The sequence below is a fragment of the Schistocerca cancellata genome, chromosome 4 (assembly GCF_023864275.1).
Source record: "Schistocerca cancellata isolate TAMUIC-IGC-003103 chromosome 4, iqSchCanc2.1, whole genome shotgun sequence".
Classification (NCBI taxonomy): domain Eukaryota; kingdom Metazoa; phylum Arthropoda; class Insecta; order Orthoptera; family Acrididae; genus Schistocerca; species Schistocerca cancellata.
The window spans coordinates 799,881,006-799,896,684 of NC_064629.1; the positions used below are offsets into that span (position 1 = coordinate 799,881,006).

The following is a 15,679-nucleotide window of genomic DNA, read 5'->3' on the forward strand; positions in this document are numbered from 1 at the left end:
GTGAGGGCACCCTTTCAGAACCGCAACTACACGGCCTACATAGATCCAACCAAACCACTTACAGGGAAAGCATTTTCCTTGGAAATTATGGAGCCCCCTTAACAGAATCAGAACAGGGCATGCCAGAACGAAAGCTATGCTCTGTAAGTGGAAAATGTCTAAAAATCCTCAATGTGACCGTGACGCTCACAGGAAATTCCAACGGACTTGGGACGATCTAACAGCAACAACTGAAGTAACTGAATTGCTGAACTCACTGAACATCGCACTGTAGCAGACACACCCGAAAAATGAAGTGCTATGTAAAAACGAGATTTTAATTAATGTTTACATAATGTAACCACCATTAAACTTTTAGAATCTTTCAATTTTTATTTATAATGCATGTCCTTTTTGCGAATGCTGTATAAGTTTTAGTACATAAATATTTTATATTTGACTATATGAAATTGATTACCTCTATAGACGCCACATGATAAATGAAATTGAATACTATGTTACTTTTCTCTCATATCTATGAACATCGTCTAGCAAGCTATGAATCAACACACAAAGTACTAATTTCTTAAAGATCGTTCTCGGTATGAAGAGTCATGAGACATGTATGGGTATCCCGGAAACACATGCATACTGTTCATATATATCGCTTGAAGACAACAGCAAATTACATCAAGCACTTTCAATAGTTCTTGAGAAATAATTCTTCACATACCACACAGTATGCCTACACACAGTAAGTTTCGATCGGCTAGAAAAAAAAATGTCACCCAGTTAGCTCTTCACATCTACTTGAAGAATGCATGTGAAAATCTGAAGATTCCTCAGCACAAGGAAGAGAGGCACATCACCACACGCAGTTTTGATTTCGATTAAGTTCGATTACTGTCTTGAACGACACGAATAGGACTCAGCGACGAGTAATTTCACATACCAGTCACACCTCCGTGAATCAGCCTATTTAGAACAAATACCAGAAGCAATTTCTATAGAGAAATATATACAAATCCGACGCCTGAGCGATAATGTGTCATTAAATTGCTCCGGAGTGGTGTAGCAGTAAACGACCATCTCGTGGAAGTTGCGGTAGGTCAGAAAAGCCACCGTTAGTTGCCAGCCGGAGGGTGCCGAAATAATTTGGCCTAGCGACAAGAACGTCTTTTTAATTCATTTTCCTATTCCTGACTCTCGACAAAGAGAACGGCAAAAATAATTCCCAGCGACATTTCGAAATTGCGGTTAATTTCTGTGCGAGCCTGAGATTCTGGGCGCCGAGCGCACTATATGTTCCGGACGGCGCGCAGTGTTCCGTCCTACATCTTACGGCAGCCATCCAATTACATATACCATCTTTTGTTCGAAAAACAGCTGCCACCTTTCCCTCACACGTCGGGACTGCGCCTATCTTGGAATACTGCCACGTCGAAATCGAGGCGAACTAGGATGAGGCCGCGACCTATTCAATTGCCGGGAGACAGAATTTAATGTATCCTAGTCGGAGTAAACACGACGATGTGAATTATGTTGGACCTTAAAAGGGGTTACTGGATGCTTGCGCTCGGTATATGTACAGCGAAAGACGTCTGCTACAACGTCACAGTCCGGGTGCAACTCAAAGAATCAATCGAATAGGTACATTTTCTAGTTACTACTTTTTGAGTATAAATAACCTCAGAGGTTCAGTAAGGTGGCGCCCGTCTAGCAGCTCGCTGCGAGGAGTAACATGACTCACCAACGGTGGACACCCCAACAGCTTCTTGCCCGGAATTTAGCAGGCGTGCTTTCCTGTTATTTCCCTTAAAATCGAATGAGAAATGCAACGACGAAGTTTCCGAGAAGGTCTGCTAAGAAATCTTGATCCCGCCAACTTTCACTATCCCAAGCAGAATGTGTAGTTACATGCCTTAGGTGTTACCCAGGGAAAATAAATGATCGGAAACGTGACGCGCACTGCTGGTTTCGACATCCGCTTCGAAGGAATTCTGAATATCAGCGAAACGTTGTATGTGATTTGACTCTTTCCAGGATACTTGTGAGCAGCCCTGAAACTTTGTACTTGGCGTGGCTTTCCGATCTAAACGGACACGTCACTGAAACTTCGACAGCATTATTAATTACTTCGTGATCAACTAATGACGCGACTCAGAAAGAGTAGGAATCAGATACATCTCATCCAAACACATTTTTTCTCTAAAAAAATTAAATACATGCAACGCATCGAATTCCAACGAAACTTCAAAGCTTTCTATCCAGTGGCACTTACATTAACTGAGATAGATCATTGTCTTCCGGTTTTCTGTGTACTACACTGTCAGTTTCTTCACTGAGACATCGGTACACTTTCTAGCAGTACTGGTGAGAAATGAATTTCAATACTGCTGAAAGTAGACTGAATCGCCTTGGTATTTTTAACGGTTATAACTATCAGCGTAAGAAGGGCTGCACATTTTCCATGATTAGAAGGCAATAGCGAATGAATGATGTAGGGTTGGAGACGGAGTTTAGTAATTTCATAGGCATCTTGCAAACTAAAATATCTGTAATTGTTTTCGCAGAACAAATTGTGACTTTGATAAGTACTGATACAAGGCATTCCTGGAATAAGCATATAATGTGCCTATAACATTTTTATTATTGTGGCACTCGAAACGAATATATGAAACATTACGGTGCATTAAAGTGTTCCCTATGAGGCGTACCAGAACAAATATCCGAATTGTTCGACAGTGTGCACGATCATCACAGTCACCAAAATGAAGAAATAACACTATAGAATGTAAATGTAATTGGTTCCGTGCAGTAAAATGATGACAGAAATTTAGTAATATATATTTGAAACGTAGGGTGGTGAGAAAACCTGATCAGTGTTCGAAAAGTGACGGTAGATCTGCACTGAAAACACTTGAAATTTAGTTTGATTCTGTCTCTTTGGCACGCATCTTGTATTACACGGTGAAATATCAACACCCTTGCATGTTGAGCGGTAACAAATGTGTGAACTCAAAAACATAAGATACACATAACCTTGGTCCTCGCAATGTAATGAGTACTGTAAAATGAGATTAAAGATCTCAAATCAAATGAGCGTATGGCATCATTGGGCGAGAAGCCCCATCCGAGGAAATTCGGCCGCCAAGTGCAAGTCTTATTTCAGTCGACGCCACATTGGGCGACGTGCGCGCCCGTAATTAGAATGAAATGATGATGAGGACAACCCAACACCCTGTCCCCTAGCGGAGAAAATCTCCAACCCGGCCGGGAATCGAACCCGGGCCCGCTTGCAGGGGAGGCGAGCACGTTACCGCCCAGCTAGGCAGGTGGACTAAACTTCTCAGAAAGTGATTGAATGATCTTTAAGAATCGAATTTGGGTTTGAATTCGCTGGCAAGGGTTATTTCGGGTCTGAAAACGTGCAGTCTGAGATATCACTACTGAAGAAACAGAATTTCTTAATTGCTTAAAGGAAGCGAGATCGGAGTTTAACGTCTCCTCGTCAGACTGATCACTACCTCACCAGGACATGACGAGGAAAGAAATCGGGTGTGGCCTTTTTGAAAGAGCCATCTCAGTATTCGTTTACGGTGTTTGAATCCGTATTGATTGGTAAACTATTAAGGCATAAGCTAGAACGTTTCTCGCTCCGTGGATAGCTTATTCGAAAGAGCAACGTAGCGTTTCCGCCTAGCTATTAGTTGCCACGAATAACTGTAACAGATTATTTCTAAGTTTCGTTTAACGGACCTTTTTTGGTGAGAAAAGTTGAAGTTTAGTCTGGAGAGAAGGAAGGTAATCTTTGCAGAGACCTCAGCTGCTGGGCGAGCGCAGCAGGAAATACGTCAGGGCGTAATGCTTGTCGGCGGCCGCACAGCTGTGCGCCCGCTTGGGCTTGCACGTGTTTGAGAAATTGATGCAACGTTGCAGGCGCTCACGTCCCCCGCTTCCGGTCCATTCTGGCCGGGCCCCCGTATAACACACTTAATAAAATAAAGAGCCCGATTTGAACGACACGGTCGAGATTCCCACGCTGCGGCCGCCCGGAGGCGCACCCGAAACGCACCGACTGCGCGGCCCGCCAATAAAAATTAAAAAAGTCCCACTGATACTGTGCGCGATAATAAAAAGAGTATCCTTTATTGGAAGCAATTGCTGTTGAAAAGCTGATGCTTGGAGACTGGAGCAGCCTGGAGGGGGAGGGTCATTACTTTAAATTTACAGCAAGAGAAGGGAAGAGGGCCTCCACGGCTCCACGTCGCTGCTGCTGCCGCTTCTGCTTTTCTTTCGTCTTTCTCCCGCCGGCCGACCACTCCCGTGTCGTGCAAATTTAATAGCTCGCTGAGAAAAGTGCACCACCGAGGGCATGCATTTACCAGAAAACAAATCCACTACTGCGGATTAGTTTCGACACGAGAAATATCATCTCCGAAGAAGATTCGGAAACATCGTATCGCACCTTAACCTTGAGTCACGATTACTATAACACACAACGATATCAAACACATTTCCTTTGGCTGTTATCCTTTGGCTGTTAGACTCGTTATAATAGTACACATCCTCTATCAACGTGGAATGCTTTTTGGTGACTTCTGTGAATTTGTGATATGCCTAAAAGACTTTCTAAACACTAGTCTGTAATTGTGTAGGTAACTTTATAATTGAATGTTACAGTTTCTTATTTCCACGCGTTTTAATTCTACGTACGTATATTAGTGGCACAGCGAGTCAGATTCCAAATAAATACACACGGGTGTAAAAAAACTACGTAAACAAAAATTTAATGTGTTTTGAGGAGATACAAAAACAGTTTTTTGTATGACAAAAATGTCACAGGAGTTCAGTTTTCCCGTTACGAGTGTGCGAAGGGTTTGACGCTAGTCATGTTCAGAAACAGTCTTAAAACTGCCTATCGTGAATATTGTTTTAGATACATTGTTGAATATATTATCTGTTTCCATTATGGCACAAATGGCATCTGCGCGGTAATGATTGCGTAAAGCGCTTAAAGCAACCAGGAGTTTCATGAGTAATGGATCACATTCAGCCAAACCAGCAACCACTTCGTCTGGAGTGCCTATCGGCGTCTCGTAACCAAACGCTTCAACTTCCGCCACAAAAAGAAATCCACAAACTGTCAGAAAGAGCTCTAAAACAATAGTCACCACACGGCATCTGAACATCACTAGCGACAAAACCTTCATGTACACTAGCGGAGAAATGGGGCACTTCTGTCAATTTTGTCACATTAAAAAGAGTGTTTCCGTTTATCTCCTATGAACACACTAAAGTTTTGTTTATGTTGTTTTTTTTTTACACCATATATAAGAAAATCAATTTTATGTCGAGTGTGTGCCATATATGTACGTGGACATTACTCAGTTCTCCTTCATCCGCTGTGATATTTTCAAGTGATGAATACTCAAGTCATTACTTCCAAACAGATCTCCTTTTTTCGTCTCCGAATCTTTGATGGGCATTTCGAACTTGCTGATAGCTTAAAGAATTCAGTATTTTTTTCTGACTTGTTGAGCAGTGATACCTCTGGCCAGGTATAAAGAAAAAATCTCCAGTTTTCGTTTTACAGCGATATTTACTTTCTTATTGGGAAGACTGGCCGTAGATTGATAACAAGTGAATTTTCAGACGACTGTTACGGGGCTATGTTATCCCATACGGAGACATACAGACAGTCATTTCTCCGTCGCTCTGTTTGCGAGTGGAAAAGGAAAGGAAATGACTAGTAGTGATACAGGGTACCCTCCGCCACGCACCGTACGGTGGCTTGCGGAGTCTCTATGTAGATGTGGATTTAGATGTTTACGGTTCTGTTACAACTATTTCTAGATCAATTTTGTTTACACCTTCTCATACTAGAAAATATGTTTTTCGCTCACATCTGCCGACTTCAGCTCGGATGTCCCTTCTATGACAACCGTAATTTTAGGTACCCTTATGAATGTTGTCAAATTGTGACTGAAGATGAATGACGATAGGCAAACTTTCCAAATGTCCCAAAATATTCTCGTGAACCACATATAACTCACGAAAGTACTACGTTTACATCAGTATAATTCAGTGTGTTATCGTCGTTGAAGTGACTGGCGCACTATGTTCAAGAAAGAAATGAATGCTCCTCTTGCAGGTAAGCGAATACGGAAATGCCGTAACACATCTCTTATTAAGCTTTGTCCAACGTGTTCGACAGGAATACACTGTTTTTCGTATATGAGAAAACGCCGTTAGTTATAGTAGTATTATTCACTAACGTTACAACCATTTCCAAACCGAGACTTGCTGCTATTAAACGACTAAATTGAAGCTGTTGAGAACTTGAGGAGAGCCTTCATGTTGTTCGTGAGTAAATGTCCTTTTCAGATGAACCATTCCACTACTTGCCTACATGAGCTAGAGAAACCCCAAAAAACCGAAATCTGGAAGGCCGGACGTAAATTTGAAACCTGTTCCTCTAGAATGCTGGTGACCTGTTTTAAATTACTAAGCCGCCTCACACAGTATGTTACAGTATCTCTTCGAAGTAAACGTTGATATGAACACCACAATGTTTTACTAGGCATCATTCCGTTGGGGACGATACATAATTTCTTCCTCTGATATGTGAAACAGATTCACTAAGGCAGTTACAAGAGTGAACCAAAGCACAATGTTTTTCACAGAATCACTCGACAAATTTCGAAGAAATGTTATTTCAAGTCTTGTTGATGCATTCTTGTTGGAACTGATTCTGCAGATTTCATCATCACAATGCAGGCAGTTTAGTTTCTTGGTTAACATAACGTGGGACGATTTTGCTTAGTGTGAAGTAGCTGCTTCTCCATGAAAGCGAGCGGCAAAGCAGTCATCGGAAAATAGTTGAAAAGAGCCTGGTGGTGGTTTCTGGGAAGGCCCTTTGTAATAACGAGTATATAGAAAGCTGGCCGATACCAATCAGCTCACAGAGCATGCTTTCCCTAACCGCAACAGCAGAATTGCACCGTCAACGCATTACAGGCACTGAACTGAAGATTTACACAGGTAAGTCATCTAAGTTTTGTCCTTAGATAAGTATTTTGCTAAGCGATGTTCTGTTTTCCCCTATGGATGCGATTCCAAAGACAATATTCATTTGATTAATTCGAAAGAGACCACGTGTGTAGAGAGCCATCCGGGGGCAGACCTGGGAAACGCCCGTGAGGCGAAGAGTGGAAACCAGCCTCTTGAGTCTTTTCTGTTTCTCTACTCAGGAGGTGGGAGGGAGACAGGTAGAACCTACTATTTCCTTTTCTCCAGCCTTTCTGTAGCTGCCTTTGATTCTATTACCTCTGACCTCTTTTTTCACCAATTTTGTACGCAGTTGTACGCCGTAACCTACTAACACATGTAACCTAGTAACACAATCATTCACCGCAGAAATCATGGAAAATTCGGGAGTTCTGGTATTCGGGAGTTATAAGCAGAAAGAAAATCACCAAATCAAGGCGATAACGATGTGGAAGGTTTCAACAGAATGCACAATACATACTGGGAATTTATGCCGATTCAAAAATGAAATTATTTCCAGGAATATCAGTCTCTTTCATACAAGTCTGCGTATTGGATAGAGATAACCCGAGGAAGTGGCAGTGGGGGAGCGAGGCGTTGAGCTAGTACTAAAGTTGCTGCTGTTATCAAATTTCTTAGCCCGACCACGGTGTACGGTGAGCTGGCTGAGACAATACTGACTCTCAAAAGCACTGTTTATTCTGTGTCATAAACACACTGCGATACATTCTCGGATCGATTCAATAATGTAAGATAAAGACTCGTCGAAAGTATTAGAGAGGCAGCGTCCAATTAACTGGTTCCCAAAAAATGGTTCAAATGGCTCTGAGCACTATGGGACTCAACATCTCAGGTCATCAGTCCCCTAGACTTAGAACTACTTAAACCTAAGGACATCACACACATCCATGCCCGAGGCAGGATTCGAACCTGCGTCCGTAGCAGCAGCGCGGTTCCGGACTGGAGCGCCTAGAACCGCTCGGCCACTGCGGCCGGAAACTGGTTCCCACTTTCCATCTGTCAGAAACGCTCTGCCACGCGCGATGTTATACTCTTTCTGACATCTCGTAAAATCTCTCAGCAGAATTGGACTGGCGCTGAACTACTAGCCACTGACGAGCTTATGTCATCTACCGTATTGGTCGAGGCTGCTTCTCGCCTCCAAATTTCTGTCGATATCTACTGCTACTTTCAACGTGCTGGGTAGCATTGATAGTGAATTTTCGAATACTTTTATTTTTCCGTATTCTGTTAAAAAAAGGGGGCTACAGGAAAACTTGCACACATGTCAACATTATCTTAGGGCCATTTTTTTCCTAAGATCACTGTAAATACGACGTACTTGAGAGTAAGTTTGTTCAGTGACAGATAAGAAAGTTTAAGAGGCCTCTAACCCCGACGTTGCTTTGGAGCAAAGTTCCCAAAAATGACTTATGAAAATTGTGCGTATGAGAGAAAGTACCCAAGATCAGTTTTACAATGCGGAAGTCTTCGTTTATTTCTCTGTCTCAGTGAAACCAGGATGGTTGTAAATGAAAACAATCTGCCTCAGAGAACTCGGAAAATGTAAACTAAAAACACACTGGTGTTTATTGGTATTCCAGCTTCTTCAAATACATGAGTCATTGGAAAGAAACTTATTATGAAGAATATTCTTTACGGAAATTATACGTAATTTTCAACTCTACGTACAGACTTTGTAGCGAGAAAACTACTACGCGATGAAGTTTCCACGAGTGGCAAATATTAGTTCCATTCCGGTTGCACCAACGTAAAAACAAATCTGCATCATGTGCTACTGAAAGGACTCACTTCTTTCTTTCTTCTCATTGTTATCTACATTAAAACTATCCTCTGGGAAATTAGATGCGACCGTGGAAATCTATTGTGTAAACCATGTAAAATGTGGTTATTATATTTTAAGATTCACAATTAGAAAATTCGGTCTCAGTCTTAGGGATCTTCGAGTTAATGAGAACTGACTAATTCTCATTCTCAGCTCCGCAGAAGGATATTGAACACCAGTGGCTGACCATTGCCACAGATAGTCATTCTCATCAAAATCTGTAGAAATACACCGACGGAAAAAAATCACAACACCAAAAAGGAGGTGTGCGACGAAAACGAAAGTTCGTGCGCGTGTTTGTATATCTGAAAGATGATATCTATTCAAACTTCGCGCCAGTCCCATAACAGTGGCGCTAGTAGCATCACTATGAGGATGCAAATCAGGTTTGCTTTAAATACGCACTGTAACGCTCGTGAGCGATAGATACCTGTCAGACTAGACGTGGCGATCCGATGTTAGACAAGAATGCCTTTAAGGCGACAAAGATGATATTATCAACACCTCACTGAGTTTGAACGAGGTCGTGCAACTGGGCTATGAGAAGCTATACGTTCCTTCTGCGACATTGCAGAAAGGCTTGGAAGGAAAGCAGCCACTGTACTGGCAGCGGTGGTCACAAGAATGTACGATCGCAAGAAGACCGAGCTCCGAACGGCCACGTGGCACTACAGAAAGGGAAGACCATTGTGTCGCATCGTTCTGCGTCTACAGGAGTAGAAGTCGGCACCACAGTGACACAACGAACTGTTACAAACCGGTTACCTCAATGACAGCTCCGAGCCAGACGCGCTGTAGCGCGCATTCCACTGACCGAAAAACACCACCATTTGCGACTTCAGTCAGGCGAGAGCTCATTGGAGGGAACGGTGGAAGTTTGTTGCTTCCTGATGAACGCTAGTTCCGCCTCGGTGCCAGAGACTGCAGTGTGTTGGTTAGAAGGACACCAGTTGAGGACCTGCACCTAAGCTGTCTGTGTACTTGGCACACTAGAACTGCTCCAGTAGTTTTGGTCTGGGGTGTGATTTAGTTGACAGCAGGAGCACTCCCGTGGTTATCGCACGCAACCGAACTGTAAATTTTACGCCAGTCTGGTGACTCGACCTGTTGTGTTGCCATTCATGAACACAATTCGAAGAGTGTTTTCCAACACGATAATGCTCGCCCACATACCGCTGTTGTAACCCACTGTGCTCTACAGAGTGTCGACATGTTGCCTTGGCCTGCTCAATCATCAGATCTGTCTCTACTCCTGCCCATATGGGACATCATCGGACGACAACCCCAGCGTCATCCAGAAACAGCATGTCCCTGTATTGACCGACCAGGTGCAACATGTATGGAACTCCATTCCACAAACTTACATCCGGCATCTGTACAACACGATGCATGCACGTTTCCATTCAAAGTAACACCGGTTATTAATGTACCAGTATTTCACATTTACGATGGCTTATCTCGCGCTTACATTAACCTGTGATCTTGTAACATTAATCATTACCTAAACAAATATATTCCCAAAATTTCATTGCTCTACATTAATTATTTTTTGCGTGCGATTTTACCGTCAGTGTATAAAAAAATAAGCTACATTTTGATTCATAGCTAAAATCTCGTTTTTCTTGTACAGGAATGTAATAGCGAGCTTTTGGCAGGTCGGTAAAATTCGAGTCGACGTTCTTTATGGCGCCCGGCAGAGCAGTCTGCGGGTACCGAGTTAGACACAGGTTTAGCGGTCGGCATATCGGGTGGACGTCGAAAGCATTATGCAGCACAGGTAGCGTTACTTACCGTTCTTGGGCGAGTGGTCCATGAGAACGTAAGGCGAGGGCGGCGTGCCGCTGGGGTGAGGGACGACGGCCGCCGCCGCTGCCGCCGCCGCCGCAGCCGCCGCCGCCGCCTTCTGCTGGTCCTGCATCGCCGCCAGCGTCAGGATGGTCGCCATGTCCTGCGGCAGCATCACCTGCCGACACGTCGTCCTCACACTAAATAACTCATCTGATCGTGTCTACTTACTTTGCAGTGTTCGCTTATCACATAATGCCGTTTCTATTCAAAGTTTATTTTTATTTTTATTTTTATTTTTTTTTTTTTAAATAATAAGAGAAGGTATCTGCAAACCAAAAGTTGGACTGAATACTTCAGTAACTTACTACACATACACTCTCTAATCAAAAATAGCCGGACATCCCTATCTAATGCGAAATTGAATTGACACTACATGTGATGAGGGCGGACCCGCCACTATGAAAGGAGAAGGGAAATATTGTGTTGCCAGCAGGCAAGCAGTAACAGCAGAGTGGTTCGGTCAGGAGAGCTCACTGACTCCTAGCTTATTCTTGACACAGGATGTCACCTAGGTAACAAATCCATCAGGGGCATTTCAATCCTTCTAAAGCTGCCCAAGTCGACTACTTGTGGTCTAATTGTGAAGAGGAAAAGCGAAGAAACAACCACAGCTAAATCAAGACTAGGAAGATATCGTGTACTAACTGATAGGGACCGTTGAGGATTGCGGAAAGAAAACAACAACGTGAAATCAATGGAAGGAATCACTCCTGAATTACCAAGTATTACCAGCGACGCCACTAGACAGCGAATGACTGGAAACGAGTCATTTCCAGTTATGAATCGCGCTACATTCTGTGGCAGTCCGATGAAGGGATTTTGGGTTCGGTGAATATCTGGAGAACAGTACCTGCCGTCATGCATAGTGCCAACAATAAAAGTACAGACGACGTGTTGTTACCGCAACGGGGGTGTTTTTCGTGATTAGGTTGTGGTCCCCTTATCGGCCTTAAGAAACCGCTACATAAGGAAGGATATGAACACATATTACAGCAATGTGTGCAGCGTACAATAGAGGAATAGTTCGGAGACTATGATTCTTTATATCAGCATGACAATACAGCCTGTCATATACAGAAGCATCTGTGAGGCAATGGTTGGTGGCAATAACATTGCTGAAATGCATTGGCCTGCCCAGAGTACTGACCTCAGCCCAATGGTACACCTTTGGGATAAGTTAACGTCGACTTCGCTCCAAGCTCCTGTGTACCCCCCATCACTGCCTTCTCTGGTTTCGGCTCTTGAGGAAGAATGGGATGCCGTTCTTCCACAAACATTCAAACACACCACTGAAAGTGTCCCCACCAGAGAGTCATAAAGGCAAAAGGTGGACACATCCCGTATTAATGTCCACTAATCATTTTTTTTAAGCAGATAGTGCAGATCTGTTGGAGGTAGTATATACTTGTCTTCCGTCGATCTGGGAGGCGCTTCACCTAGACGGCCATTGGGGGACCTACAGTTTAGTGTAGAAGCCGAACCACTACGAGCTTGCTATTTTTACCCAAAAAATGCATTTCAAAAGATGAAAGTAAAAGAAAGTGCCTAAAAAGTATTTCAGAGCGGAGATCGAATACCGAAAATTTGAATTTCTAATCTGGCAGTTACCTATGATGCAACAACATTTACTACTTTCAATTTAGAAAATCGCAAAAGAAAAGAAATTTCATGATAATGGAATAGTTAGTGTTGGTGACTTCATAAGCTGATGACTGAGTCGGCTCACAGACTAGAGAAAAGTAAGAACGCACCATCCCCATAAGGGCCTTACTTAGTAGGGCACTGAAGTGTTTCTACTGGGTGAATTAGGTCAGCAAATGAGGCACTAAAAGTATCAGATGGCAGCAAAATAACTGATGATGTCTAAATATAGAGGATATAAAATGCACATTGGCTGTATCAACGGAAGTACTTCTGAAAAATCGGAATTTTGTTAAGGTCGAATGTAAATATTATGAAGTCTTTTCTGAACGTATTTGTCAGGAATGTAGCTTTGAACGATAAGCAGTTCAGATAAGAAGAGAATAGAAGCTTTTGAGATGTGTCGCTACAGAAGAATGCTGAAGATTGGGTGGGTAGATCGCGTAGTTAATGAGTAGTTACTGAATAGAAACGAGGACAAAATAAATCTGTGGCACAACTTCACTGAAAGAGGGGGTCTGTTCATGGGACACATTCTGACACATCATGGAAATCATCAATTCAGTATTGGGGGGGGGGGGGGGGGAACTGGGCGGGAGGGGGGGGGGAGACGGGGTAAAATTGTACAGGAAGACCGAGAGATGAGTACAGTAAGTTGCATCAAAAGGATGTAGACTGCGGTAGTTACTCATAAATGAAAAGGCTTGCACAGGATACACTAGCAAGGAGAGTTGCATCAAACCTGTCTTCAGACTGGAGACCACAACAGCCGGCCGCGGTGGCCGAGCGGTTCTAGGCGCTTAGGTTGGTTAGGTTTAAGTAGTTCTAAATTCTAGAGGACTGATGACCTCAGATGTTAAGTCCTATAGTGCTCAGAGCCATTTGAACCATTTTTTTGAAGACCACAACAAGAGCAACAATAACACCTTTAGCTTTGTAATTAAGAATCTTTATATTGCTGAAAGGCTAGGTGCGTGCTCGTGGATATACTAAGTCAAGGAATATATTTTTTTAACAATTCAAGAGGAGGAATTGGGAGATTTGGGTTTAACATCCCGTCGACGACGATGTTGTTGGTCACGAAGCTCGCACTGATGAAGAAAGGAAAGGAAATCGGCCGTGTCCTTCAAAGCAATTCGCCTGGAAGTTGATTTAAGGAAATCAAGGAATAACTTGACTGTGGTTTGTCGGACGAAGATTTGAACCGCCGTCGTCCCGAATGCGAATGCTGTGTTTCGATGCTTTATATTCACAATAGCTACTAACTATAGCAGTAAAATAGTATTTACTTCTGTCAATTGTCTACTTAGACGTACAACATACGCTCATCTCCAGGCGATGCCTGGGAACGCCAATATATAGGCTACTGGCGTGCAAAACTTAAGGACGAAAGCAACTTTCGGATGATGCGTCACTGAGAAGCAACATAGCTAGATGAAACTTGGACCAAACATAGAAATAACTGCTACAGTATAGTACAGAAGATAGCTGAAAGAGAAATCCAATGAGAGGAACAGAAATAACACTGACGCCACAGCGATTTACGAAAGGCGGGACATGGTTCTTAATGGGGTGTATGATCACCACAGACAGCAGTGCTTGCTCTGCGACGTGCTCCCTTTTTGGTTATAAGGTTGGTAAGGAGTTCTTGTGGTGGGGCGTTCCATTCCTTCAATCCTCAACGCACCCCACACGTGCTCGATGGGATTTAAGACGGGAACAGGCAGGCCTGTCCATTCGCCGAGTATCCTCTCGTTCCAAGAGCTCCTCCACATGCGCTTTTCGATGCGGTGGCACATTCTCATCCATAAAAATGAAGTCAGAGCCGAACGCACCCCTGAAGGGTTCAAATGGCTCTGAGCACTATGGGACTTAACATCTGAGGACATCATTCCCCTAGACTTAGAACTACTTAAACCCAATGAACCTAAGGACAGCACACACATCTATGCCTGAAGCAGGATTCGAACCTGCGACTGTAGCAGCAGCGCGCTTCCGGACTGAAGCGCCTAGTACCGCTCAGCGACAATGGCCGGCGAACCCACCCCTGAAAACACGCATATGGGGAAGCAGTATAGAGTAACAATAACGTTGGTCGGTAAGTGTACGATGTTCAAAGATATGGAGGTCAGTACGCCCATGCAGCATTATGAATCCCCACACTACAACACCTGGACCACCAAAACGATCATGTCAGACTGTGTTCCCGGGTGCATTAAGTGTTCCAAACATTTGAGGGTATGTCCAGAAGGCCCCCTCAACCAGCTCTCATCCGAGAAAAGCAAGCAATGCCACTCCTCTTTGGTGCATTTCCTATGCTCTTGCCAGCATCGCAAACGTTGAAGCCAATTTACGGGTGAGAAAGGAACACAACGTACTGGCCGTCAGGAAAAATGGCGACCCCCACTCAGTAGCCGTGCCACTGTGGACTGTGAGATTGCGTGCCTTGCAGTCCTGTCGAGTGCGGTTGCATTTGCACCAGGTGTTTGACGTAGCCCCATCCTTGACTGATGCACTCTGTAGCGGACATCTGCTGCTATAGTTGATAGTTGTCGAGCATTCCCTCTTCTTCAGACAGAAGTTCCTGTGGTTTCGAAAGCTCCTCATGCACGTGAAACAATGCAGTAAGTAGCACCAGTCTCCTGGTCTACACTCGTATCATTTGGTCCATCTTCCAGTTTCCCGATGAATCTTCCCCGTGTGAAGTAATCCCGGTGATGTCCCCGGGCCATGCTGTAGTGAAGAACACCACAACAGCGCACCGTTAACTGTTCGCTGGCCGGTAATGTGTCTTCCTGTTCCTTCAACTGCCTCGTGCTGCGGGACCAGCACATTTGGCGCTGTAGTCACGCTCACCTCAAGCCATGTGTCGTCTTGCTATCTGTGCACGACTGGGAGACCTCTGACAATGCGTTCCCGCACTTTCATTCATTTTCATTTAATAGTTAATGTGTTACTTTACCTACGTCGTGATGCACTAAACAGGTAATGGATTGAAGAAATAAGCGCTTTTTCAAGTTCCATTAATGACGGTGTAAGTCAAATGATTGGACTGCAGTTTTTTTTCTCCACGATGAATATATTGTCATAATCCAGATATGAAAGAGAATACCAACAACTTTATTTTCGGCACAACAATGAAAAATGCGTTTATGAAATGCATAGTTCATGAGCAACACGAATAAAAGTAGTAAGTGGGAAGTGCCGGCAGGAGAAGGGCCTTATGTCACCACTGTAACTGAAATCAATGGTAGCAAAAAAGAATAATAGTTACACGGAAAGCCGTTACAATTTTTCTTGTTATTCAAACGTGCG

General features: G+C 43.6%; 1 protein-coding gene across 1 annotated transcript in view; it reads right to left on the reverse strand.

Annotated features, from left to right (window-relative positions):
- Positions 1-15,388, reverse strand: part of LOC126184437 (zinc finger protein castor homolog 1) — an 82,169-nt gene extending 66,781 nt beyond the window's left edge. Inside the window, exons 1-2 of the mRNA XM_049926829.1 lie at positions 15,327-15,388; positions 10,667-10,860 (exon numbers count right to left, since the gene is read on the reverse strand). Coding sequence (XP_049782786.1) covers positions 10,667-10,860; positions 15,327-15,388 — 256 coding nt within the window. The remainder of the gene's footprint in view (positions 1-10,666; positions 10,861-15,326) is intronic.
- Positions 15,389-15,679: the final 291 nt, after the last annotated feature.